This window comes from Astatotilapia calliptera, chromosome 7, assembly GCF_964374335.1.
Source record: "Astatotilapia calliptera chromosome 7, fAstCal68.1, whole genome shotgun sequence".
Lineage (NCBI taxonomy): Eukaryota > Metazoa > Chordata > Actinopteri > Cichliformes > Cichlidae > Astatotilapia > Astatotilapia calliptera.
Window position 1 is genome coordinate 11,392,869 of NC_137428.1, and position 27,532 is coordinate 11,420,400.

A 27,532-nucleotide genomic window follows, 5' to 3' on the forward strand; every position below is an offset into this window, starting at 1 on the left:
TCACCTTGTCTGTTGCTTGTTTTAATGCTGAAGGGCAACCCTCTTCTGAGTTCTTTACACTGAAAATCAATTAGATTGAACCAGAGCAGACAGGATCATAGCAGTAACAGCAAAAATGCCAAATGTTAGGCAGCTTAGAGAATTCTACTTTTAAATACCACAAATAGGAACCACAAATAAGCCTAAAGCCTTAGAGTAAAGTGCCCTAATATAGTGATACAATATTACGAGATAAGATGGGGCCTGATTATTTAAGACCTTGTATGTGAGGAGAGGCATTTTATATTTGATTTTGGATTTAACGGGGAGTCAATGAAGAAGTATGCCCTCTCTTTCTAGTCCCTGTCAGTACTCTTGCTGCAGCATTTTGGATCAACTGAAGGCCTTTCAGGGAGTTTTTAGGACATCCTGATAATAACTGCATAAAAGTAATTCAGCCTAGAAGTAATAACTGCATAAACTAGCTTTTTAGCATCACTCTGAGACGGGATGTTTCCAATTTTTACAGATATTCCACAAATGGAAGAAAGCAGTCCTGCATATTTGTATAATATGTGCCTTGAAGGACATATTCTGGTCAAAACTGGCTCCCAATGTTCCTCAGTGTTACTGAAGTAGTGAAGAGTTAGGATCTGGTTAGACAGCATGCTATTCAGCTTAGGTAAATCCTTCAAATAACTAGAAAAACAAGATTTTGTACTTCCTGATAAAACAAGGAACAGACAATACTAAATACTGCCAAAAAAAAAAAAACCCAAACAAACAAAAAACAGCCAGTGCAGATATTCAGAGGACAATGGAAAAAGATGTGAAAGTGACTCATACCTTTGACTGCATATAAATGCCGATGCATGTCTTTGACAGTCGCTTAGCCAATTACCGTGGAGCGTGTCCACTGTGTCATCGTCATGTTTCGAAAAGCTAAAATGACGGCAACAAAAACTTTCAGCTTGAGGCTCCGCCTTTTGTTTGTTTTTTTGTTTGTTTTTTTACACATTGTATTGTACATAAACATTCACCTTCAACCTTTTAAGGATTCTCGGAGCAGCCGGTCCCATAATAAATAAGCCACACAGGTACTGTGATAAAAGGGAGAATCCAAAATTATTTAATTTTAAGCCATAAAAAAATCTTACCAACAAAGACCTGGGTAATTAAGTCCAAACTTTCAAAACACACAAATATTTTAAAAGCATATTTAAACAAAGATTTTGGAACATGCATGCATCAAGTTACCAACATCGTTAAAGAGTAAGTAAAACCTACAAAAGTGGAACTTTTTCTGTCTACAAACCATCTCTGTTCTTTGGTATAATCTATATAAAACAATGACAGGATAAACTAGCAATATAAAGAAATTTCCCTCATCTATGTAACTAATGGAATAAAACACAGAACAATTTATTTTACATTATGAAAGCGAATTGCCGATACCTCAAACAAACGCGTACATACTTAATGTTCGGATTTCTTATTTTAAATAAACACCCCACACATCCCTGTGCTGTGCCCTCCAGGGGTACAAAGAGAGTTTCATCTGAAGGACCAGCTGTCCTTGTGTCTGTGCAGCTCTGGGTCCAGCTCAGCAGCTTCCCACCCGCCCAACCCCACCGGGTCAAAGACCCGAACACAGAAGCACTTCCTATTGCTTTCTTAAAATTCCAACATGCTCGACATACTTAGACCTGTACAAACAATGTACAAAAGAACAACTCCCGCTTACACCACAATTATGAAAAGAGAAAATTGGCACTTTGAATGTTCGTCCTGATGTAAACCACATGATATTTTCTGATTGTCGTTGCTGCATTTGTGCACAGAGGGTCATTTCGCCCTCTGGCATGCTCAGAGGTAGAAAGGCTGCAGATCGCCAAGAAGTGAATAAAAATGGCTGACAGGTCCCCAATGCATGCCACTGCATAAAAGCCCAACTAACATGGAATTTGAGTGATGGTGATGTTATCTGCAACCAGAGTCTGTGCAGTACCCATCAGGGGTGGAGACATGGTATTGAGGTCTAAGCACAGTGCTCTTAAACATCAAGCAACCAGAAGAAAGAAGATGCTTTCCAGGCAGTCCAGAATTCACAGCAGCCTACAGACCCAAAAATGTTACATATGAGGGGTAAACATGTTTCCATAAAACAGTTTGAAACCTTAGATATCGTTCCATTTTCTGTTTTGTATATATGGGTTTAATTATTAGTAAAATCCCTTTCTCCCCCATTAGGAAGGTCTCGGCACTTTGAGACATTTTGATTTAAGGCAAGCCAGCAGTGGAGAAGAAGTTATTTAGCAACACTTTCTTTTAGGAGAGTCCTCAGTCAACCAATCAGCATGCATTAGCAGAGTGCTAGCATTTTATGGGTAAAAACAACAGCGTTGTAAAAAACAAACAAACAAAAAACTAGAGGACATAACTGGCAGTTTACTTCAATCAGGCATATTATTAATGCTGCATTTGTGAAAACTAAAATAAAGCATGTTCTTCTTTGTATAGAAGCAGGTGAAAATAATTATTTTACCTATTTAGCTCCCCTGGGTTTGCAGGAAGTGAAGCTGTTCCCTCTAGATCTGCTCTGACGTAGCCCAGCAACCACCACCTCCATTGTGCAACTTTACTGCAGCAGAATCTGAACTGCCCGTCTTCTACACTGGTTGGGTCGTTTGCTTACCATTCGAATCACCCATTTAACACAAACTTAACTTCCTGAAAAAAATGCCAAAGTCCCTCAAGATGTGTTAGAAGATTCGTGCAGAAAGTTCCTGTGTACACTTCCTGAACAGTGGCCAACAGGTGGCTCAGAAACGAATTAAAAAATCAAAACAAACTGAGCAAATGGAAAAATGAACACTCAAACATCACCGTGATACAATACGCTTCAAAGAAACTATTTTGGTAGTCTTGGATGAAGTGCTGTGTGATAATGTTTAGCCAGCAGTGCTGAGAAAAAGGCATGCACTCAATACCACATGTTCATCCCCTGGTTGTTACTTTGGTTGCACATTACATCAACCATCAGATTTTCCATCTTTACATACAGACTCGGGCTGAAGATGCACAACAGACACCAGTTTTCCTCTTAGATCTCCAGTTGCTGAAGGTGGTTTCCAGTTCATGCAGTCTGTGTGACAGTTAGAATTCATTCATTCAACTGTTAGCACATTTAAATACGGTGTTCCTGTTTAAATGTGGCCGACAGCTCTGTGCACACCTGTATAAAGGCTGGTGCACGAGATGTAAAGCACCAAACCAGACATTTGACTCCTGCTTGTTGATAACCAGAAGCAAAGCAAATGAATAAACCTCTGAATATGTAACTGGTAGATTGAGGCTGTTTTGAAATCAAACAGAGCTTAAATCCAGGTGAATATGTGAATACTGTGACTCAGGATTTGGTCAGGATTAACTTTGGAACTTTCGACCACCTGAACATACAGTGCCAGTTTTAGAAATAGTAGATTAAAGTGGAATCTTTGTGTGGACATGCCAACCATGAGAAGCAACGAGCCAACACTCAAACGATTAGCTGTGGTACTGTGAGATGTTGTGCACCAGTAGATCCTGTGAAAGGAGGGATAGCACTGGTACTTGATTAGAGCAAGAGGCTGCGTATTCTGGAAGACCACATCTGAAGTGCTGTGGTTGTCATGGTGAATGCCCCATCATTTGACTGGGAAGCTTCTTTTCAGATCATGTGACTGATTGTCGGTCTGTAGTGTTTTCTCTGAGGAAGACTTTGAGCTACATCTCTGAGATCAAGCATGGTAGAGTTTATAAATGTCCACTTTTACTTGTGCCTAAAATCTTCTTTCTCCTCCTCTAATCTCTTTGCAAGCTTTGGCTTAAAAAAGAAAGAAAAGAAAAGAAAGAAAGAACGAATACCAATGATTCAACTCAGCAGTCTTTGAACAGACTAACAGTGAACCCTCTGCACTAAAGGAGCAGGCTGTTTGTCTCCTGTCCCTTTTGGGGTTTTTTTGTTGGCTTCAGCAGGACCACGAGGTACAGTTTAGTCTGGAGTTCAAATCCAAAGCCGCCTCTGCTGCTTAGTCTCCTGAGTCCTTGCTGTCAGAGTGAGGTGTGTACTTCAAGCGAAATGTCCCTGAGAAACACAGCAGAGTTGTTAAAGTGATGCCTTGGAGATGTCCCAATCTATGGCATCCCAAAGGGTTCAAAATTATATAACGGACACATGACATTATGAAGGAAGTGGGTAAAATATGTAAATGAAGTCACAAATATGTTTTTAGACTTAAAATTTTAAGTAATGAATGAGAAATTTATTCAAAACAGATTTTAATTTTTAGTAACATCAAAATCTGTTTTGAAATATTAAATTATACTGAAATAAAGAACTCCATCTCACTAAACAGGTCAAGTTTTACTTTTGTATATTACACATCATCATTTCAGTTAATCCAATTACACATTCAAATTAAAGTTCGTAATACCTATAATTCATTTTACAAATTCACCATTTTAATTCCTGCATAATTGTTATACTTTTGTGCATTTGGGCACAGTTTGCAAACTAAATCGTGTGAAGAAAACGACTGAAAACTGAAGTAAAATTTGTTAGAAACAAACATTTTATATTTAAATACAAAATGAAGTAGAAATATCAGTTATTATATTCTCAAATGTACTGTCCTTAAAGCCAATTGCATTTATAAATGTATATCACACCTTAAATATGGTATTTTTCACACTCCGTACTCACTGACTCACCTTGCTGTGTCGCATCCATGGGTGGCTGTTTGCAGTCCTCGGCTCTGTGTCCGTGGGCACCGCAGTTATAACATGACAGGTTCCCTGCTGTCCTTTTTTGCCCACTGTTTCCCATGATGCCATGGGGCTGGTAAAAGCCGAACCCCTGCTGCTGGTCATGTGACAGCGGGCTGTGGCGGTAGAGGGGCGGCGGTACCATCATTGGGTAGGAGAATGGTGCAGCGCCTGTGCCGGCGTTGCTGGACGATGCTATCAGGGGGCTGAGATGGAGCAGAGGACCCAGGGTGAAGAGTGAGGGCCCGGCTGAGAACGGCTGCAGGTAGCTGGCTGCGGCGTATCCAGGGAACGCCCCGTAGGCGCCGCAGTTCCCTCGACAACCGCAAGAACTGCAAACACATACGGAAGGACTGTGACCAGAACTTTGATCCAATGAAGAAGCAGAGGAGGGCGAAGGAGAGGGGCTGGAGGTATGCTGGGGTGGGTAGTAAGTGTTGCCCGGGACTGCAGCCACAGGAACTGTGCTTGCTGTTGCCATGGGAACATAGCTGCCTCCACCACTGGAGCTGCCAGTCTGAGAGGCGGATTTTGAGGAGGTGCAGGAGGAGGAAGCGGAGAAAGACGCGAAGGAGGATGAGGATACAGGGGGGTAAGAGTAAAATCCAGATGGAGAAGGGGAGGAAGAGGATGAGAGGTGGAAGTGGACAGGGGGGTGGGAAACGTGGTGGTGGCTGTTGGAGGTGGAGGTCAGAGCGCAGCTGGTTTCTACCATCAGACTAACACCACCTCCCGCAAGACCACGACAAACCACAGAGTCCTGGAGTCCAGACGAGCCATCCATGTTGACCCTGGAGAACAGGTTTTCCCGTCTTACCCCCACCCCAGCCCCCACCCCGAGCCCTGAACTGAAGCTTGCACCGGCCACAGGAAGGCTCGAGCCCAACGGCTTAGTCCGGTCCTCTGTGGCCAGCGGAGGGGGCCTTGGCTTGCGAGGGGAGGTGAGGATGCGTGCTGGGTTTGAGACCGGGGAGAGCAGCGTCTGTGGGTAACCGCCCTGTGGGTGATAAGCAGATTGCGGGAGGCCGAAGGGGAGGTGGGAGGAGCATGTGGGAGGAAGAGGAGGAGCTGGATCGGTTTGGACGGGCAGAACCTGGGCTGTGGGGCGACTGGAGCCTGTCGAGTTCAGAATGAACATGCAGGGCCGATCCTTCTCTGGACCACTTCCTGCTGTATCTGGAGCCAACACACCTGAAAGAGATTTGTGTTTATATAACATTTGCATATATATTTGGATATAAACGGTATGGAAAAAGCAAAAGTCTCTAGTTTTGCGTCATTGATCTTATCGTTTTAACAAACTTCTATTTCTAATTTTGTTGACCTGCTTCTCCTTAACGTCAATCTAGACTTTAAGAATTGTTCTTCGTAAATCGTGCTGACGCGGTTTGAATTAATTCTGCAGTCGTGAGATAAAAACGTACGTTTGTGAATGTCTCTGGTCCTGTCAAAGGTGGAGTCGCAACTGTGTGGGGTGCGAGGGGAGCAGGAAGAGCTGGAGTAGCCCGAGGACGAGCTGCTGTCTGTGGAGACAGGGTGGTGGTGCGGCACGGCGTCCACCTCCACTCGCAGTTCTCCTGCAAAACATTTGAATACAGTTCAGTTCTGAACTGTTGTAATCCTTCCTGGGTCCAGTGAAGTGAGTCTGCTTCATTATCTATATCTAGTACATGTCTAATGGAACCTCATAGTTCTGGAGCACGTTTATGAAACCGATTTGAATTTGAAACCAAATTTTCTTGGAGAGAAGAGCAGGTCGGCAGCTCGTGATGACCATATTATTACACTCCCTCACTATGACATCATAAAGACGCAAAAGGGAAACATTTAAAGCAATCTGAAGCCTGAGAGTGATTTGGCCATACTTGGAAACAACCCTGCTCTCTTACCTGCACCGGAGGTGGAGTGAGCTGAGGGTCCCATGTGACTGGAAGGCGTCACCCTGGCAATGCCACTGCACGGCCGCTTCTCCATCTTCATCTCCCTGCTGGGAACATGCAAGCATTCGAGTCAGAAACACAGTCTTTATCAAGTGTAGCGAATACTTAAGATAAGTATGTACTATACTGTGTTTATTAAAGGTCAATGAAACAGACACATACGGTGGCTAACTAGACACCCAGGCGGTAACAGTCTAACAAGACTCAGTTGAGGAAACCAGCAGCCATGAGCAGAGAGGTCAAGACCTAAAGCCGACTGACTCATTGGCTTTGTGCCATCATAAGTGGACTAAGTGAAGTATTTTCTGAGATCCTTAAACAAAGGAAACATGCAGCTTCCCATGTGTACTTCTTTTAGATAGCTCTTTTTGACCAGAAATTCTTTCCATCATGTTCCCACACCAAAAATGTAATATTCTCTCTGTGAGCATTAGGGACATCCTAGCAACTTGAGCCACTTGTGTGCATCTTGAATCAGTATTTCAGCCATGAACAGTAGAGAGCAGCAACTTCCTGATAGCCCAGCTAGCTGCTTCTTACACACAAGTTTCAGCTGTTGTTTAACTAAGCTTCACTGAAAGAAAATATAAAGGACTTTTTGTCTAGAAGCAGGTGCACTTATTTTAATCATAGATCTTCATTCACTCCTATTTATTAAGGACTATCTCACAAGCGCCCCCTGCTGTGCCCAGCTGAACTGCAGGCAATTTCTGTGCTACAAAAACAACTAGTGTCTTTTACTGACCACATGGGGGAGACATTACCCACTTAACGTGCTCCTCGGGTCTCAGCTGCACCTCTACAAACACAACTATCTCTTTGGAAAATCACCACAGGAACTTTTCCATTTTCTGAGTCTTGTTCAAGCACGTACACACGCAAATACACAAATCGCCTGCCTAATGGGAACCTGTTGATTCTGGGAATGGAAACACAGCTGAGAGAAAACAAGTTCACGCTCAGGTGTGCGTGTGCATCCGGGGTGCGCAAGTTCAGATGCTTGTGTACTTAAATCAGAGCCTGTGTTTTTGTGCTTCTGCACGTAAAACACATCTTATCTCTCCGGCCCATCCTCAGCTGGTTAACCATTGATGCTGTATGGACCATTGGTGCAGGATGTTTACCGGGGAGAGCAGCAGCGGGTCAGTCTGTTTGCCAGTTGTTAAACAGGGTAAGGCATCAGTCAAGTCAAAGAGGTGATTTTGGAAAACAACTGAACTGCAGAATCAAAACTATCAGTGCCACAAGCACACAAACCAACTTCGGTCTGTATACTAATATTGGAGATGGTAGAGAGACAAGTTTGTGACAAATCTGAGTGACTTCTCAAATATTTTCTTTCTTTCTTTTTTTTTTTAAAGACAAAAAAACTGAATTTTTGTTATCTGCCCTTACTCTGCAGACTTTTGGAGTTCTAGTTGGGTCTTCAGTTTCTTCTTTGCTCCTTGGGTGAGGTCGTACTTGTTCAGGTCCTCCTCTGTCAGAGCTAAAAACTGCAATTTATACAGAGGAACAAATTCAGAAGCTTTCAAGGAATCAAAACGTTGATCAAGAAATATGCAAATACATTATACATGCACAGGAGTACGACGTTTTATACACACAACATGATGTAATCTAAAGATGTACCCACCTCCTCCATGGTGAGCTGTTTGAAGACGGGGTAATACTTATGGAGGCGGAGCCTGCGGAGCCAGTCCAGGATGCCGTTCTGCTCTGGCGTATTAGGCTGAGACTGGGAGAGCGATTGATTATGGGACTGGGAGCGGGACTGTGAATGTGAATGGGACGATGGTTGGGAATGGGACAGGTGCAGAGTCTGAGGCTGCGTACTGGGCTGGCTGCTGGTTTGTGCATGAAGGTGGTGCTGGGAGGGCTGTGGGTATAAATGAAGCTGACCATGCTGAGGATGCGGTTGGGAGGAGCTGTCGCCCCCGCTTCCTGCAGAGCCACGTGCTGGCAGGGCTGGCACGGGGGGAGGGAGAGAGGAGAGCTGTGGGGAGTGCTGGGGAGGAGGAATGGAAGGTAGGAGAGCCGGAGTCGGAAGAGGAGGGGAGGAAAGGGAGGACAAGTGAGGAGTGCAGCGAGTCAAGATGGAGTTGTGGGTGCTGATGACGGGCTGGACGCTGGCCACTCTGTACACCACCCTGAGAGACAGCAAGAGCCAATGAGCGACGTTGGTACAAGTGCACTTCTAAGACTGTACATGTAGATGTGTTTTAATGCAACGAGGTCAAAGAGGGGCAAAACTCGTACCTGTTACCTCCTTTGTACTGCATCATACAGCCAAGATCTGTGCAACAGATTCACAATAAAAACCATCATCACCATCAGGCGATAGTCACACAACACGAGGCTAACAGTCCACAAAAATCTGAAATGTCAGTCAACTGGGCGAACATTTAAGTAGTAAATATATAAGATTTATTTTATTTATCCCAAAATAGTTATATTCACTTGTTACAGCAGAAAAAAATATTAAGCATAAGATACAACAAATATCTTAAATAAGAGCTAGCGGATATGCAGGTCAATAAAATAAAATAAAATTAGAGAACGATGAGAACAATCAGTATTATATGCACAAACAGCCATAATGATAAAGCTGAGTTAAAATGACTCACTGAATTTAGTAAAAAAAATGGCAAATCTCACAATGATGAAGTATGTTTAAAGGAGTAAAAGTAAGACTTATAAACCTAAGAACATTATTTAAAAGCATGGTGGTGGTAGCATCATGCTATGAGGCTGTTTTGCCAGTGATACTGGGACAAAGTGGATGGAATAATGGAGCGCCTCCTCCAAATTCTCAACAGCAAAACAACTGCAATTTGGACACAAGTGGGTGTTCGAATAGGACACTAATCCCAAACACTCACCGAGACTGGTTTTGGAATGGATCAAGCAGGTGAACATCAAACCTCTCAAACCAATTCTACCAAGAAAATATTCAAATGTCCAGCCAGAATAATACCAGAAGCTTGCTGATGACTACCAAAGGTCAAGGTGCAACTTGACAAAGGATATTTAAGCAAATACAAGTGTATGTATATATTTGAGCCTGTGTATTAGAGAAAAATCCAGAATAAATTCAAACAGTTTTTTTAAAGATGTATGCTGTACAATCATCCCACCATAGCAGAACAGTTCAAAGGAATCATTAAAAGCCCCAACATTACCGTAACATTCATGCCCATGACGAGTGTAGGTACATTTCTGATTGCACCTGAATGGACTAAATATATATATGTAGGCAAAATGTTAGAAATGCTGTGAAAACATGTCCTTATAGCTAATTCCAACTGTTGCAGTCTGTGCAGAATTCACTGATGGGTGTGTTTGTGGAGCAAAACCGGACACATTCATTTTAGCCTTGCTTCTCCTGTGAGTCTGATACCCACTCACAGAGGAATAAACACATGCACAAAGTACAACCACACATAGAAACACACTGCACTGGTGGCTATAAATACCCTCTGGGATGAAGTCACACTAATAGATCGAGCACTCACACACACAGCAACATGAGGTCACCACACTCTAGGCTTCCCAACACAAACATGCCATGCTGAATTCCCACACCGGACTAAAATAGACTGCGTCCGCGCCCTCCAACACCTCAGAGGCACACACTGAAAATCCTGCCTGCAGTCTCACCTCCTCACTACAACCAACCAGGGCTCAGACTTGCAGCCTTGTCCTTTCCATTACCTCTCATTCCTTTCTCATCCCCAAAAACCGAACACAGGCATAATATCTTTTATCTTGCTGTTCTTGCCTTTGATCTTTCATCATCGTCTATGAATAAGAATGTCTCCTCCTTTATATCTCTGTTGCTTGCTATAATTTTTTTGCAATGAAATAATGACTTACTGGAGCTGGAGGTGAACGGGCAGGATGGAGCTATAGGAGAGGTTGGTAGTGAGGATGCAAGTGGGGAGGAGAGGGGTGAGGAGGGACAGTTGGGTGAGAGAGGCCTGGTGGAGGTAAAGAACAGCTGGACACTTTGGTGCTGGAGGACATGGCAGGGCAGGGCTGTTAGACACCTGAGTGGGACAACAGAAAGAAAAGGAAATGAAGTGGGAAGTAGATTAAAAGCTAAAGGAATAGATGCTCTGCTGTCAGATTTAAACAAACGCATATATCTAACTGCAATAGGAAGAAACTTTAACATAAAATCTATATTTGTACAGACAGACCTAACATTTCTAATCTAAACATATCTCTGGTCTGTTTATAAGAAAAAGCCACAGGGTGCCTTTAAAGCAGTTTTGCCAGGAAAGAGTGAGACGAAGAACAAGCAGAGGACAAAACTTTATAACTTGATGGGCCTTTCAAGCGCAGGTGCAACAATAGACTGAGTTTTAAAAAGGCACTGAGCCATGTCAGGAGATTGTTTATGTTTTTGTAGACAATAAAAAGCCAGAATGCAAAACATTTGGATCTGTACGAGGATTTCAAGTTGATATGTTTAGACGTTCACTTATCATCTATTAACAATATGTTAACATCCTGAAGTGCTGCCAGTATTTTATGTGAATTGGGAAAACTAGAGTTTACATAGCAATGCTTCACACAAGACTTGTTTAGGCTAGCATAGTGATGGATTATACTGTAAGAGTACTTCTAATACATTAAGGTTAATTTAACACGAGTAGCTTTGCTAACCAAAGTAAGATACTGTGCAAAAGTCTTGAGCTAACCCTCATTTCTTTATATCTTGCTTCCAAGGAGCCAAGCTTTCTTGTAATTGTATTTTAAGCAGTCTTGGGCAATAGCTCTCCAGGCTTCTGAAGGTCTTTTAAACAGCTGGATTACACTAAAGTGTGAAATTTCTCACTGTAACTTCTGAAGCTGATATGAATTATCACACTTTTTCTCACAGAGTGTAAGCTGAGGCTACGTCTACACTAATCCTGATAAATTTGAAAACGGCGTTCTTGTCTAAAAACGCTCCGCATCCACACTATCGTGGGGCTCAAGAGTTGGGAGTTCGCCTTGTAATCGGAAGGTTGCCGGTTTGAGCCCCGGCTCGGACAGTCTCGGTCGTTGTGTCCTTGGGCAAGACACTTCACCCGTTGCCTACTGGTGGTGGTCAGAGGGCCCGGTGGCGCCAGTGTCCGGCAGCCTCGCCTCTGTCAGTGCGCCCCAGGGTGGCTGTGGCTACAATGTAGCTTGCCATCACCAGTGCGTGAATGTGTGCGTGAATGGGTGGATGACTGGATATGTAAAGCGCTTTGGGGTCCTTAGGGACTAGTAAAGAGCTATATAAATACAGGCCATTTACTATCGTTTTCGAACAGTTGTTCATCCACACTGACACGACTGAAAACGCTTACGTTCCTGTATTATGCATGCGTGAAACGTAAGACGATTCGACCTGTGTCATTTCTCTCTGCCGCAAAATGTCGAGGAAAAGCACAGAGTTCTTTAAATGGACTGACAATGAGGTGGAGTTGTTGCTGCGAGTAACTTTGCAAGTACAAAGTTGCAAAAGCGAGTGAGAATTAAAGAATTTGAAGAAAAGCTATCTGGAGCATGTACAGACTGATATTAATCTTTAATAGGGCTGTCAAAACTGAGAGCAAACAAAACAACTGTTGTATAATGCCCTCCGCTATCTTTGTTTGATTGGTCACATGACTGCATCATATGACTAAAATGCATCACTGTTTCCGAAAGCCTCCGTTTACACAGTCTACACTGTGACGCGAAAATGGTGTTCAAACGAAAATGTGTTAGTGTGGACACGGCCTGAAACAAACAAAACACCACCTCAAAAGGATGGGGGTTCTGGGACTAACCTGGGATCCAGTTCCATGGACTGAGGCGGGAACTTCTCCACTCCATCAGGAAATGCTCGTGACAGCTAAGTGAGAAACATTTTTTTTTTTTATAAAAACAAAGTAAATAGAGCTCTTTGTGTCATTACACTGCTATGCTGATGATACCAAGCAATGCCTGACTGTTCAATCGCAGCTGATGATTTCTTAATTTATAGGCACAGTTGGAAAAGGTCAGGCTCATAAGGTTTAATGTGCACCTCAAAAACACAAAAACATCACAAAAAGATTTGTAATGATAAAATATGATATTTATCATGTTTTATGAGAAAACATAAAACATTTTTTACCATAAAATCTAGAATTACACCAATCGTGTAATGATTGATTTGATTTGATTTCAAACAAAGCAGCTCTATCTCCTACTCACTTTGAGACACATATTAGTTTTACTGTGCAATAAAAAGTGCCTGAATGTAACTCGGGCTCATTTTCATTCGTGTGTTGAAATGTTGGTCCTGACCTGAGTCAGCAGCTCTGCTACCTCCTGCTGAGTTCTTACAACAGATACTACCAACCCATTGGTCCAGCTAACCTGGAGGAGGAGAGGAAAGGAATGGGAAGAAGGCAGTGAAGGAGTAGGGAAATGAGGGGGAAAAATATTTAAAGAAAGTCTAAAAAAGTTAGGAGTCAAACAATACATGCCGGCATGTACTCATATTTATAAGGTACCCACCTCAAAACTATACTCGCTGGAGTCTTCAGGCTTGTGAGGAACTCCTTTCAGCACCACCCTTTCAATCACCGCTGAAAGAAGCACAGATCGTTCCGCAGATGATTAACCACATGTCACATATCTGAGACAGCTGCTTCAACACATCACTCACTCGGGGTTGATACTGTAGGTTTCAATGGCCTAGAGGAATTTAAACAGAGCTTACTCTCGCAACATGATGAATCAGAAAAGGACAGAATGACAAGCTAGAGGTGAAGCAGTTTCGAGTACTATGGTGTCACTGGGCCTGTTAACTACATTGTCTCAGCAGAAAAGTCAAAGGTCAAGGGTTGGGGTGAATGTTGTAGCGAGAAGTTTAGCATAAGATTGCTGAGAAATCTCTGTGACTACTTTCTTTTTTTAGCTCTCTTTGTATGAAGTTGTAAAAGAGATTATCCCCCTGCGACAATGAAACGTTTAAATGCTTAAAAACGAAGTAAAACGCTGTACAACATTATATAAGTGTTATCATCTCTTTATAGGAAGGTTTGTAGCTACTTTAGATTTTAGTCCAGTTTATGAAAGTTTAAAAAAGTGAAACTAATAGTCAGAAAGTTAGTGGTGAAATGAGAAAGACTATCTCACAAGAATTTAATCAACAGTTATTGTCAGCGAGGCTTATTTAAATCAAAAACAGCAAACATTTCTTCTCTTTCTAAATGTGAAGAGTTTCTTTCTTTTTTCTTTTAATTCATATAATTAGAAAATGAATATATTTGCAGCGTTATGTGAAGAATAACTGAATCTACCAGAGTCCAAGCATCAAATCAAATATGTAATGCTGGCACTGTGGAATATCAGAGGCTATAAAGCCTCTGATATTCCACAGTGCCAGCATCTGTGTTACATATTTGTGCAGCATTTTCTATATAAATAGAAAATGCTTTCATTACACTAGCACCCAAAAAGATATCAGGGTGTAACAACTCCATTATTTAAAGAGAATTAAGTTGTTATCCCACAGTTGTAAAGAGAAACCTTCCATTGTAAATGTGAGATGACAGCGTGCAGTCCTGAGCGTTGAGCAGGAGGCAACCACTTAAATTTTCTTCATTTAAGAAACCACACTCCTTGGCTAAGATGTCTCAGACAGAAAGGAGAATAAGACAACAGGCCTGAATTTTCTGACGGTGAGTCCTACGAACTGTTTACTGGTTTTCGGTTTTGGTCCGATTTGTTCTGAGATTTTAGAATCTGGGGCTCTGATTTAACATCCAGTGAATACTCTAAGACCTTGTTCATGCCTCAATCAGGGGATTAAATCCAAACTCCATTTTTCACTCCACATAAGCTAAACAAACTCCCAGTTAGAGGTGGACAATAAAGACTTTTAAAGTAAAACCACAAGTATGATGCTGGTTTTACTATAAACAAGATAAATGCTTACAAAAATACTGCAATTAAACAGTAAGTAAATCTTTTTGCCTCACATCAGCATTGAAAACATCCATCCATCCTCTTCCCCTTATCAGGGTTGAGCCTATCCCAGCAGTCATAAGTACACCTTGAACAGGCTGCCAGTCTATCGCAAGGCTAACACATAGAGACAGACGACCATTCACACCTATGGGCAATTTAGAATCAGCGGTTAATCTAAACCCACTAACTGCATGTCTTTTGACTGTGGGAGGAAGCCGGAGTACTCAGAGAGAACCCGTGGGGAGAACATGCAAACTCCTTACAGAAAGGCCAGTTGGTGGATTCGAGCTCAGGACCTTCTTGCTGTGAGGCAACAATGCTAACCACATGCTGTCTGCATTAAAAAACACTGACACAAAAAACAGTAAAGCTGGCCTCAGTGATAATACTAATCATAGAGAGTATAAAAGATGGACGTCACTTCAGGTTTTGAAACGTAAACGTCTTTTTAAGGGTCACTAGAGTCTCAATCATTCACTCGTTTTGAGTCATACTGCATTGAGCTTAATTTTGATTAAGGCTGATTTAGGCTGATTCCTGCTTTTCTTTATCAGAAAATTGGGGTTATTCCTGAGCCCAATCAAATAATAAATATAACTCTACTCATTTTATCCATAAATTAGATATAAACTATGAATACTGTCTTATAATATAGTTCAATTTATGAAGCGCCAAATCATAATAAGGTCTCAAGGTCCTTTATATTGTAATGTAAAGACCTTACAATAATACAGAGAAAACCCCAACAATCATACGACCCCCTTTGAGCAATCACTTGGCGACAGTGGGAAGGAAAAACTCCCCGTTTATAAGAGCTTCCCCCGCAAATGCTTTAATAATGAACTACTTGACAAATAAATAACAGATAACAGATTAATATAAGCAGCTGACTCTCCGGTGAGTTTTTCATCGTGCAGAGGAACTGTAACTCCATGCTGTTGGACTGCAGGTGGCGACAGTAGTCCTTGTTGTGCTTTGCAGGCTTGGTGAGCTCATGCAGCACCATACGAACCAGTTCTCCACCTGATTATACTCTGTTGTGGATACATCCAGCTGGAGATAAAACAGCCAAGCAGTTATTCCTGTTATACTTCTTTGAAGACCACTTGAAGCCCATCACCTGGGGACTTGCTTCATTGTAATGTAAAGTCTCTGCAGACGAGTCTGTTTGGTCCTGAAAAACACTGGCAGACATGTGGACATCTGCACACACACTTGAACTCTCCATCTGATGATGATATTTACATCTCTGGAGAGGAAGCTGTATAATATCGAGGACTATATCCAGTAGGAGAACACAACACTGAAATGGCCTCAGGGTAGCTGATTAGCTAGGTGTCATTTTCTCATGTGAAATTAAAATGTTAAATTACTGGCGAGCTCCTAGTAAACACACATTAGACACACATATTTTAGCAGATACACCCATGCTATCAATTTGAAACTCTCACGCTGCGTTGTTCACGATTTATTGCATTCACAAACTTGGGTGTCCACGCTGACCTCCCGACTAGGAGGGTGACAACAATACCCCACCAACCTTTTACAGCTGAGGGGTAAAGAAAAAAGAATCTCTCTCCAAGCAAATTCAAATTGTGGCAAACTCTGTGATAATGCTTTGAATATTTGCATATGTGCACACATGTTGGGTTTTTTTGGTCTTCTTTTTGTTGTGGATACATGCCTCAGGCACAGTGGCAGGTTAGAGCTGCTCCACCGCTGTTAGATCAGAATTGGGTTGAAAAAGTTGAAAAAGACATTGAGGTGCATGTGTGTGTGTGTGTGTGTGTGTGTGTGTGTGTGTGTGTGTGTGTGTGTGTGTGTGTGTGTGTGTGTGTGTGTGTGTGTGTGTCTCTACATGCCAGGCCTTCAGGTATTGATTTAGGACAATTTGAAACTGCACCTACGTGCAGAGACAAGCAGTGAGGAAGGAGGAGACATGAGCAATATACAGAGAGATAAAGGAGTCGCGCATCTCTCATCACTCTGTCGGGAGTGAGTTGGCAAGCAGCTGTGGAAGGCCTGCCATTCAAACTAATCTGGGCTGCCACACACACACACACACACACACACACACACACACACACACACACACACACACACACACACACACACACACACACACACACACAGCACGAACCATGAAACCCAGCAGTGTCAACGTCCCGATGAAGAGTCTCATTTATCCACTGAGGAGACATGGCACAGATAAATATCCTTCATGTGGCCTCTCGGTCTTTATTACTTTACAGTTGCAAAAAAGATTTTTGTGCGAGCCAGAAAACATGCTGCAAACCAACACGTGGCCTACTCCGTCTGGCTAGAAGTGGAAAAAATGCAGAGGGAAAATAACAGGGAAGGTTTCACTGTGTGTGGAAATATGCACAGTTCTCTGCAAGTATACTGAACACACACAGTATGTGAATGCTAGGTGTGTGTGCGTGCACGTTTTCTGCTGGTGACAGCTATGTGGTGTGACCATGATGTAGAGAGATAGTTGAGTATTGTGTTACGGACAGAGGCGAGCACCCGCCCTGTAGAGATTCATCCCACCTTAAACCGTACCGTACACCCCAACACACCAGCTGCTCACTGGGTGACAATGTGGCTTTAAAACTGTACGACAGCTCTTTGCTCCCCCAGCTTCCTGTGAAACACTTTCCTGATTATTTTATGGTCTCAGTCGGTATTTTAAGGTCTTATTCAAGACAACATGACATAAACATTTTAAATTCAAGTCCCCACTAGAGGGAGAAAGCACCATAAAGGAGGGCATGCCCAACGTGACTGACAAGCTGCTAACCTGTGAGCGTGCACAGTCTCTTACACCTAATCATATCTGCTCCGCATCTTTATAAACATATTTGTGGAAGAGGATGCGCAAGAAGGATATATTGCTGGGTTTTACCACAATATAAATGTTTTTTTCTACCCGTTTGGCGATAGTACCACCCACCCGAGCCTGAAACCAGGTGCATCTCCACTGCAGCCTACACACACCTGAGCCTTAGGGCAGCATTCTTTCAGTGCAGTCAAAGTGTTTAGATGTGCCAGCATGTCACGTCTTGTTTGGCTGGGTTTAACTGGGTGTATAGCGTGACACCCAGTTAAACCCAGAGGGCAATATATTCATACATATTCTTAAATCCATGCAGTGGGTCAGAAATTGGGCAATTTAGAAATGTAAAACACAACTTTTTATTAATGCCGGCTCACCTTTTCCAGAATTCCCCTGCTGGCTCTTAGTTGCCGCATCCTGACTTTGCCCAGCAGGTGGAGAAGAAGGCAGATGAGGGGGCGGCAGAGGAGGTGGTGGAGGAGGGGGAGGAGGAGGTGGTGGTGGAGGACGGAGTTCTTGGTGGGGAGAAGTCAGGTCCTGGCTGACTGTTTGGTCTCCTTGTCCCAAAGCAGCTCCTAATACTGTGCCGGTCTCTCTGGTCTGGCTCTGGAGGGGCAGAGGTGAGAGGTCACGACCACAGAGCGAAGATCAGAGAGAAGCAGTTACAGTTCGGGTAAATATTTACTCCTCAGCTTTAGCCATGGTTGGTAACCACACTGAAGCATGACAATAATTTACTACCAAAGAAAGTACATGACTCACTGTCACATGACTGCCATGACCCACACATTTTCGGTCTTATTTAATGAAGCTCGTAGCTTTTTTTCTTTATATATTTTCTTTCAGACGATACACAGCGAAATAAAACAGAGTTCAACTGACAAATTAGAAGTTTGAAAAAGCAAACAGTGAATCAGCTTCCTCACAACGCCCCCTCCCTTGAGCTGTCGCCTTCACGGGCTCACAAAACACACGACGTTCGACAAGCATCGAGATGGATGCAACGCTTAAAACTCTGTGCTGTCGCCGCGCAAACAAACTCTGAGCGATGCTCTCTCTCCAGCGGCTGGCACGATGCTAAAACCAAGTGAGGAGAAAGATCTGGCAGCGCCAAGCAAACCAATATTTAACGAGGCCCGTCGAATGAGAGGGAGTTCTTATTTATAGCAATGCCCTCGAGGGGCAGTAGTAGGGAGGAAGAGCTGACATCCAAACATCTACTTAAATTGGAGCTGCTGGCTGAGCTGCTGCTACGACTGCTATGACGAGAGACGCCCAAACAAAGCTTGCAAAGCTACTCCGCAACATGCAAACTATTGCATGTTGGTCACATATGGATTATTAAGTTATTATGAAAACAGTTTTTCTGGTAAAAGTCATTTCAGTTATGTTTAGTTACCTTTATGTCCTGAATGCCTCAGAACAAAGTCCACAATGCAAGCCAAGACTGTCAACTAAGTTAAGACTCGTTAAAGCCACTTTAATCAACAACGATAAATACTTCAGATGAACAACAGATGAAGTGATTGTGTCTGACATCAAAGGGCTTATCTTAAGTGGGAAAGCATAAGAGACTTAATACCCAACTCTAAAGTATTTTGAAGTAGTTTACAGGGATGGCAGGAAGCCATTTTCAGCTAAGAATCTGCAAACAAATAGCAGGGAGGACAAAGAAGTTAAAGAGTGTAACGTTCGCCTCAGGAGCTGCTTCAGATATATTAAGACTGTATATAAATAATGGCTGATGCCACTGTGTACTACAAGCCTTGAGTTTAGTCTGTGCCCATCAACATATTTGCTTTTCAAGTCTAAGGTGACAATATCTGTAAGAGACCATAGAGTTGGAGGGTTATTGGCTAACGGTAGCATTGGCAACCAAGGGGGCGGGGATGCTATTTTAGGCTACCAAAAAAGAAAAAACAGGCTTAAAACACAATGTAGTTACTAGCAAAACTTAGCAGACAAATTTTGAACAGTGTCTCTTGGCATAACCAAAGCTGAACAAGATGAAACCTGTGCGACGCTAATTACGAGCAGCTTTAAGGCTCCCTCACAGGGAACTGAGGCTAAATTATGAGTGTTTATGAGAACAGCAGTTTTGGCATTTCCATGTTGGTCATTTTCTTCAACACAAGTGGCTGCACTTGGTTAACACCAACGCAACCCCGATAAACAGAATAAATATTAGACATGCCTTCATCACATGGCCTTTGATGCTCATGCTAATGTCATCTGCTGGACGTGAAAACGGGCGAATTTGTGCTAACAAGCTAGTCGTAAAAATGTTATAAGGTGATAACAAATTAATGATGGGTTTACAGCTTAGCTTTGGAGGTTGCCTACAGGTTTATGGAAAAAGAGAGGAAAAACATTTCTATGATTACAACAGATCCTCACCAAGTCTGCTGTTTATAAGGTGACGTTAACGCATGCTTTGGTGAAAGCAGAACTTTAACATGCACCATTCCTGCGCTACAAACTGTCAGCCTCGAACACAAACAACACAGTTTGTGAATCCCAGCAGAACCCTCGCGGTTATGAAATATTACCCCAGCCCAAAACCAGCTTTGCAGTCTGTCAGGATAATGCACTGTTTACGTGTTTAGCTGGAGAACTACGTTATTCTTTTGTGTACACAAAGCAGGGAACTCACAGCTGCTGAAGATAACTGAGTCACAGAAGTTCAATCACCAGACTTGAGGCTGTTGTTAAGTCGTTCTTCCCAGTAAAATAAGTTATTGTGTAGTAACAAACCAGTTAACACCCTCACACTCGCCTTTATTTTAAGGTCCTGCACTTAAGGCCAAGGAGGAGTATTTTCAAGTCTGAATTGACGGGATGATCAAACACCCATCAGACTTTTCACTTAACCAACTTAATTCAATAAAAATGCCCTGAGAACCATCCAAATCCATTTAATGGGATAACACTGTAGCCCTTATTGAGGTCAAGTCCTATTTGGTAAATAAGGTTACAAATAAAGGTTTTTTCTTAAGTATGACCAGGAAATGTATTAATGCACTAAAAGGAGAAGTACTCATAAGAAAAATGGTCCCAGTGATTGTTCTATACTTTCATAGAGTGTTTACCTAGTTTACTATAAGCTGCAGCTAATGCTAATGGCTAATGAATTGAATCAGAGAATCAATCCATTTGTATAGAATTATATTAAAAAACTTCCCCATGAATTGTCATTTTGAGGTTTTGCAGACACAAACAATGCAACATTAACTTGACCCCCATTTTCGGACATGTGACAATCATAGTGACAATGTAGGATCAAGTTAATGATCTGGCAACCACCTGTTGCTAAGGAAAACGACATATTCCCCAAATGGGTGGCAGAAACCTCCTTGTGATTCCTTTGGTCACTAGCATATTGCTGCAGTTGCAATTTGATTGGGAGTTACAGACGTGTCCACAAACACTGTCCAGCTACTCTGCAAGCTGCAGTGAAACTGGATATGAAGACGTTTCACCTTCAAAGTAAAAGCTGTCCCTTATGAAACATGTTGGCTGCAGATTTATTATTGCCCGACTAGTAGTTAGCGAATATTTGCAGACAAACATGAAAAACTACAGGCAATCAGTAATCGCTGTTCAGGCCTCTGAGTTCCCTAAACTGTTTTTTTCTAGTATTGGATCTGGATGATGTCAGTTAGATGGGCTATCTACAACATGGTCATCTCGGGCCCTACCCACATCCTGTTCAAACCAATCAGAGGGAGGGTGTGTTCTGGTTTCACAAGGAGGATAAACTGAGGTTCCAGTATAAGGTAAATAAGGATTACTTTGAACTGTGAATCATGCAAAGCTACTGTGATAGAATCCCAGAATAAAAATGTGAAACTGTAAATTAGCATGAGAAGTTCATTTTAAGTACAGTAATGTGAAAAAAAACAAAACAGTGGGAAGCATCAGCTCTTTAACTGCTGTTATGTCTCCCGGTTCCTCGGAAATTCCCCTTATAATGCTGAGTCATAAAATGAAACACAAAAAGATTAGTGTTACGAGACTTCAGCTGATATGCTCTGATGATTCTTCAAAGGGAAAAAGCCAAAACATACTATAGCCTAAAATCAAACAGGCGGTAGATCTGAAAACAATTAAGTGTGCTACTGCCACATCCGCATGCTACTCGGCCAACTTCTGCTCCATCTGCAGACTGCAAGTGAGGGGATGGAAACTCAGACTGGAGGTACAAGAAGCAAAAGCAGCACTCACGAGAACAACAAGAATAAGCAAGATTATGAGGCAGGAAAGCAGAAAAACAAGGAGTGTGGAAAGAGACCTTCCAAGTAATTCAAAAAAGCTGCAAGTAGCACAAAAAAACAACCAAAAAAAAAAACCCTCCTGAAAACTGTAAAACTCAGACTGGGAGCTGACAGCTGCCCCTCCTCCCCCTGCATTCAGAAACCAGCTCGACTCTGCTGTTAATTCTGACACTAGCTTTGTTTTTATAGACGTATAAAGCTCTCATATAATGAGGCAATTATTCAGGTCTGTGCAGGACCACCAGATGTGGGCAGCATACTGCATTTGCTGTTTATACCAATGAGCAATTGCTGGATCCTGCTGGAGAAAATCAAATTCCCGACCACTGCTCCCTCCCCGGAGTTGCTCAGAATCCAGCTGCTTTGTGTTAAAACGAGATCATGAAAGTTGGCTTTAAATCCTGGAGGAGGAAAATACTGGAGTGGCACTAAGGTCTGTCCTATGTGTAGTTGAGAAAAGCAGAAATGCTGTTAATCTCACTAATAACAGTTTTTCTGTGCATTCTGTGAATTTCCCAACAAACATTCATTAAATTCAATCCTGTTTTTAAAGCTTCATTCATTTTTGGCCACTTGGGGGCAGTAGATCAAGTTGTAAACAAAAGAGCAACAAGTTAGTTACCTGATGATTGCAAACAATCCGAGTCATGTTAGCTTTATTCTCTGTAGATGATAAAAGCTGCACTTTGGGCCTTTTCACACCTAACTCGCTTAGTGTGGAATTTTCTTTGGCATGAACTGAAAATTATAGGTGTGAAACTTACCACAGACCATCAGGCACCAAACAGCCAATCCTGAGACTGACAAAGAGCTGGATCAAACTGAACCAGGGTTTAGTTTGTTTCCAGTGTCAAAACACTCTTGGATGGTTTGGAATTTTGGACCAATGACAGGAAGAAGAAAAAGGGGCTGTCATCAGCACTAAAAGAAAAGAAATGAGCCATGGCAGCAGAGGTAGGTCATGTAAAGTCCTTCAGTGTGCTCACATAAGCTCTTTGAACTAAAACTACAAGGATAAAATCTATGCAGTGTAACAATAAATAAATGAATAAATAATCATGGTATGGACTTTCAGGTTCACCAACTAGTGGTTAATTATGTAGTTGAAGTTTGATGTCAAGCACACCAAAGAACTGTAGCATGCATTGGTTTAAAATGTCTTTTTTATTTCAAATAATTCTGCCTCTGGAAGTAAAGTTGATGAGAGCTAAAAGAATAAATAAAAACAAAATAGGTTTTGGAACACACGATCACTGGAATAAAGGTGCTGCACCAAAAGCTTCCTTGTGCTTGCTAGCAGACTGCCACGATTTGCCTCCAGTTTGAATGGAATACACCCACTAGCACTAGCTAGTTTGCTGGCAGCGCAGTAGTAATTGAAAAGTTGTGATGTAAACTGAAAATGGAGACAGGTCGCCTTCAAAAGGCACTACTCTTACCTTGAAGGCAAACAATCTCCATCTTTATATGTGTCGCACATTTCAGTTTCGCCACAATTTAGAGAGTAGTTTGCAGAAGAGTCTGCATCTTCCATGCAGTCTGCAGAAAAATGCACATTTTTCCCTAGCAACCAGCGGTTGCCAGTTGGTCTCTAGCCCTTTGCTACTGGGGCTTTAATCACTTGAACCCTACACTGTGGTGCACAAAAATGGCTGACAAGTTAGCGTCACATGACTAATGGTCATGTGACAACAAAAGCCCCAAGAGCATGCTGGCAGGCTTAGCTTCAAAAGCTCAGCAGACACAGTGCAGTTCTTATTTAATCTGTGCACAGCATTAATTCACTATATTAGTCTTCCTATGCAGCAATAACCTGCAACATCTATGTTAACACCTGCATCAATCAATAAACCACCCACCAGGTGGAACACACAACACATTAAGTCTCTGTTTAGTATAGATATAAAGACAGAACAGCAGTCTTATGCTGTGCAGTTGTAAAACTGAAAGTACAGAACTGGCTTTAATAGTTTTGTTGTATTAATTATGAGTGTACAGCAGCTGTATTAATAGGCAGTACTGTTTGGGGGGGTTTTATTGTTTCTTTTTAAGAGTTACCAAAGTATATTAGAGCCATAACCTTTACATATTAATAAATTCTTAATGAAAACTCATATTAGTGCAGATCAGAGCTTTAAGTTAAGGTTTTGTGCATTTTCCCATACCACTGATTATGTGGAAATTTGGTAGTGGTTACGTGTTTTTGTGCTCCTAGCATCGTGGCTAGCATAAACCCTGCTTTCAGCTATTGTGTCACACGTGGCAATCCACACAAGGCAGCAGCAGGCTCAGCTGAAAAGCTGCTATAATGTAGATAATGCACATAAAACGCCATCATTCCCTTCAGAGCGCCAAGAAAAGGAAAGACAGACAGAGAGAGAAACAGAAAAGAGGAGGGAGAGAGAGAGGGAGAGAGCATTTATAACTTCCTGGGGATTCACTGGAGAAGCACACACACACACACACACCACAGAGGGTTGATTTCAGCATAGAGAAATGTGCTGACCTGCACTAAGCAAGAGCCAAGGGCAACAAAACACTAAATACAAACGCTCCTCTCTGAGCTGGGTACTTTCCCTTCAGTGCTTACACATGTTTAAAACGGAGTGTCTGCCTGCTTCTGAGAGAGCGTATGCTGTGTGTGTGTGTGTGTGTGTGTGTGTGTGTGTGTGTGTGTGTGTGTGTGTGTGTGTGTGTGTGTGTGTGTGTGTGTGTGTGTGTGAAAGAAAGAAACAAAGTACCCAAACTACACATTTATGATTCATTTCAAAATAATCCCTCAAATCTCTGCAACACTATCTCAGTTGTTACTGTATCAGCTGGTTAATGAACCATTTTGGGAAATCTCCTCCAACAGACTCCACCTTTCATTGCAACACATCCAAGCTGACAGACCACATGCTTGTAATCATTTTAGCACCAATATACAATATTTATGGCTTTATGAGTGTTGTTAAGAGATACTGTTTGTTTTACACAAAGTGCACTTTTCCAATTTCTAATCATTTGTCACTGGATGGGGTTTGGTCCATCCTCAAAAGCCAGGTTGACGGTTCAAACTCCTTGTCCTGCTGACTTGAAAACTAGAATATAACTGACATGAAAATTGATAACACATGTGCTTGATTTCCTTAAATTACTATGCAAAAGTCTCAAGCCACCCCCCTCATCTCTTTATATTTTGCTTCCAAGGAGCTAGACGGTCTTGTCATGTTTTAAAGTGATGTTGAACAGTATTTCTCCAGGCTTTCACGTTATTTGTTCCCATTTATTTAGTTGACTCTATAAAAAAATGCCAAAGACAACAGAGTTTGACGGGCATAAAACAATATTTTTTCACAAACAAGGTGAGAGCTACTAGTGGAAAACATGACATGTCTCAGCATGGTGTGCTATGTGTCCTCAGAAAATCTGAGCAACCTGGACAGGTGGAGGACAAAATAAGTAGCAGGCCTAAAAAAGCCATCTACACCAGACGAACAGTATCTGAAAGTCATGTCCTTAAAAAACTGAAAGAAAAAATCCAGCAAAGACCTCAAACAAGACCTAAGAGATGCATCTGGCCCTTCAGCTGTTTGACAAGCATCAGAAATGTTCTCAGTGGAGGATGGCTGTGACAAAGCCATTCTTCAATTCAATTTATATATCGCCAAATCACAACAACAGTACCCTCAAGATACTGTGTATTGCAAGATAAAGAGACAGAAAACCCCAATAATGAAATGACCCACTATGAGCAAGCACTTTGGTGACAGTGGGAAGGAAAAACTCCTTTTTAACAGGAAGAAGCCTTCATCAAAACCAGGCTTAAGGAGGGGCGACCGTCTGCTGCAACCAGTTTGGGGGTGAGGGGAGGAAGACAGGACAGTCAGATTTTGATCCACCATGCAATGCCATGTGGAAAGCATCTGCAGCTTCAAAAAAGTAAAAGTGCAAAAAACACACAACGGGACACTATCAGTCAGACTGGCCTCCCCAGAGCCCAGACTACAACATTAATGAAGCAGTGTGGGATCATCGAGAATTCAACATAAAGGCAGCCAACTTCAGTCTGTGTTAAAGAATAAATGTGATCATATCAAACAACCTGTTAAAATTATACAAACTCTGCTTTTGACTTATATACTGTATTTCACTGAACCTATTTGCCATTTTTCTAGCACAATATTAAGAAACTGTATATTGTAACGTGTTCTTTCACAGCTTTCACCCTCTTTGTTCAGCTCACAGTGTGTATGAGGGTTGATGTGTACAGCCCGGCACATCAAGCCAAAGAAAACGAGCTAGGATTAGCTCGACTGGTCTCAACATGAAAGATATATTTTATGCCTTGAGCGTCAAAATAATAACATTCCTATGATGAACCCTGAAGCTGCATTTAATAAGACTGTTATATTTATTTCCAATTGCTGAAGTTAATAAATAAATATTTGCTGAATGTTTAAACTTTAACAAGTTGTTTTAATTTGATTGATATTGTGCTTATAAAAAGAACATTTATCATTAATTAGTTAGCGACAGGCTAGCGACCTGTCCAGGGCGTAAATCCCTCACCCGGAAGTGAATGGATGGAAAGTTATAGTTAAGTAGGCGTTCACAAGGACAAGTTCGCGTTTGGAGGCAAAACCCCCCTCCCCCCAAAAACAAACTCAAATACATTTTGTGTTTGAACTGAAGCTTGGTGTAGTGTTAAACTATTCCTACCTTGTGCCAGCAGGTGCAGTGTGTGAGGCAAGCTTGGCAGGCAGACAGAGGCAGGTAGGCAGCGCTGGCATCAGGCAGGGAGCAGGCAGTGGGAGACAAGGGGGACAGAGGCAGGGACACTGACTGACGGTGATAGTGGTGATGCGGCTGAGCGTAACAGATGGCAGTTCGTTCACCGCTCGGCCCTGCAGCTTGAGTTTCTCCTCCTCCTCCTCCACTGCTTGCCTGGAACAACAAACACACACAGTACCAGGGTGAAGAGCACAAATATGACTACCTGCAACATGCTGAGTGACAGCGTGATCCATTTATCTATTCATCTCTGGTCTGCACAGGACACAAAAAAGAAATGTGGAACTACCCTCCTGCTTATTTGTAGGAGATTTTCCATCATAATGGAAGTAATTAAATTAAATTTTAGTCATATATAAGAGTTTTTCTGGGAGGAGATGTTTAACTGTGAGATTTTTCTGAGAGAATGTGGAGATACAGAAATTCTTTTATTGCTGCCATATAATCTGCATCATTATACCTGCATTAATAACATTCTTCACAGCATTATTTCATCTAATAATATTTCTCACAGTATTGATACTGCATTACAGTTGTTTATTGAAGATGTCCATTTGAGGATCCTTCCATTATGTTGACTTTTATTACAAGTACGGTTAGAAGTATTTTATACACATTGCATATCTGTGCTTATTTTGAGTTGATGTTCAGTTCATTAAGGGTTTTAAGCTTCACTGGCGTGACTGTCCAGGTGATACATGCTGAGGGAAACTAGAACATAGAAGGATAACTGCAATGCATGCTTATAGTACATATAATACATATAATCTAGGAATGTGTCTGGCCTGAGGCCTCAACTCATTTGGTGTCTTAATATATTTTATTCTACTTGGTAACAGACAAACAGAGTCAATAATTAGCCTCAGAGACCCTGAGGGCTTGAAGTTTATTACCTTGTATGGAAGGTGTTATAGAAAAGAGAAGTTGTATGTCTGCTTATA

General features: G+C 42.0%; 1 protein-coding gene across 3 annotated transcripts in view; it reads right to left on the minus strand.

The window, feature by feature from the left end:
• Window positions 1-1,085: 1,085 nt before the first annotated feature.
• Window positions 1,086-27,532, minus strand: part of zcchc14 (zinc finger, CCHC domain containing 14) — a 29,435-nt gene continuing 2,988 nt past the window's right edge. The window contains exons 2-14 of one of the 3 annotated variants that reach the window (XM_080303440.1): window positions 26,520-26,744; window positions 17,919-18,147; window positions 13,245-13,315; window positions 13,032-13,103; window positions 12,530-12,594; window positions 10,599-10,771; window positions 8,982-9,018; window positions 8,359-8,872; window positions 8,121-8,218; window positions 6,675-6,769; window positions 6,210-6,362; window positions 4,732-5,976; window positions 1,086-4,105 (exon numbers count right to left, since the gene is read on the minus strand). In XM_080303440.1, coding sequence (XP_080159566.1) covers window positions 4,050-4,105; window positions 4,732-5,976; window positions 6,210-6,362; window positions 6,675-6,769; window positions 8,121-8,218; window positions 8,359-8,872; window positions 8,982-9,018; window positions 10,599-10,771; window positions 12,530-12,594; window positions 13,032-13,103; window positions 13,245-13,315; window positions 17,919-18,147; window positions 26,520-26,744 — 3,033 coding nt within the window. In that variant the 3' untranslated portion in view covers window positions 1,086-4,049. Of the gene's footprint in view, window positions 4,106-4,731; window positions 5,977-6,209; window positions 6,363-6,674; window positions 6,773-8,120; window positions 8,219-8,358; window positions 8,873-8,981; window positions 9,019-10,598; window positions 10,772-12,529; window positions 12,595-13,031; window positions 13,104-13,244; window positions 13,316-17,918; window positions 18,148-26,519; window positions 26,745-27,532 lie in introns of all 3 variants that reach the window. The other 2 variants (XM_026172950.2, XM_026172951.2) reach the window with 2 other exon arrangements.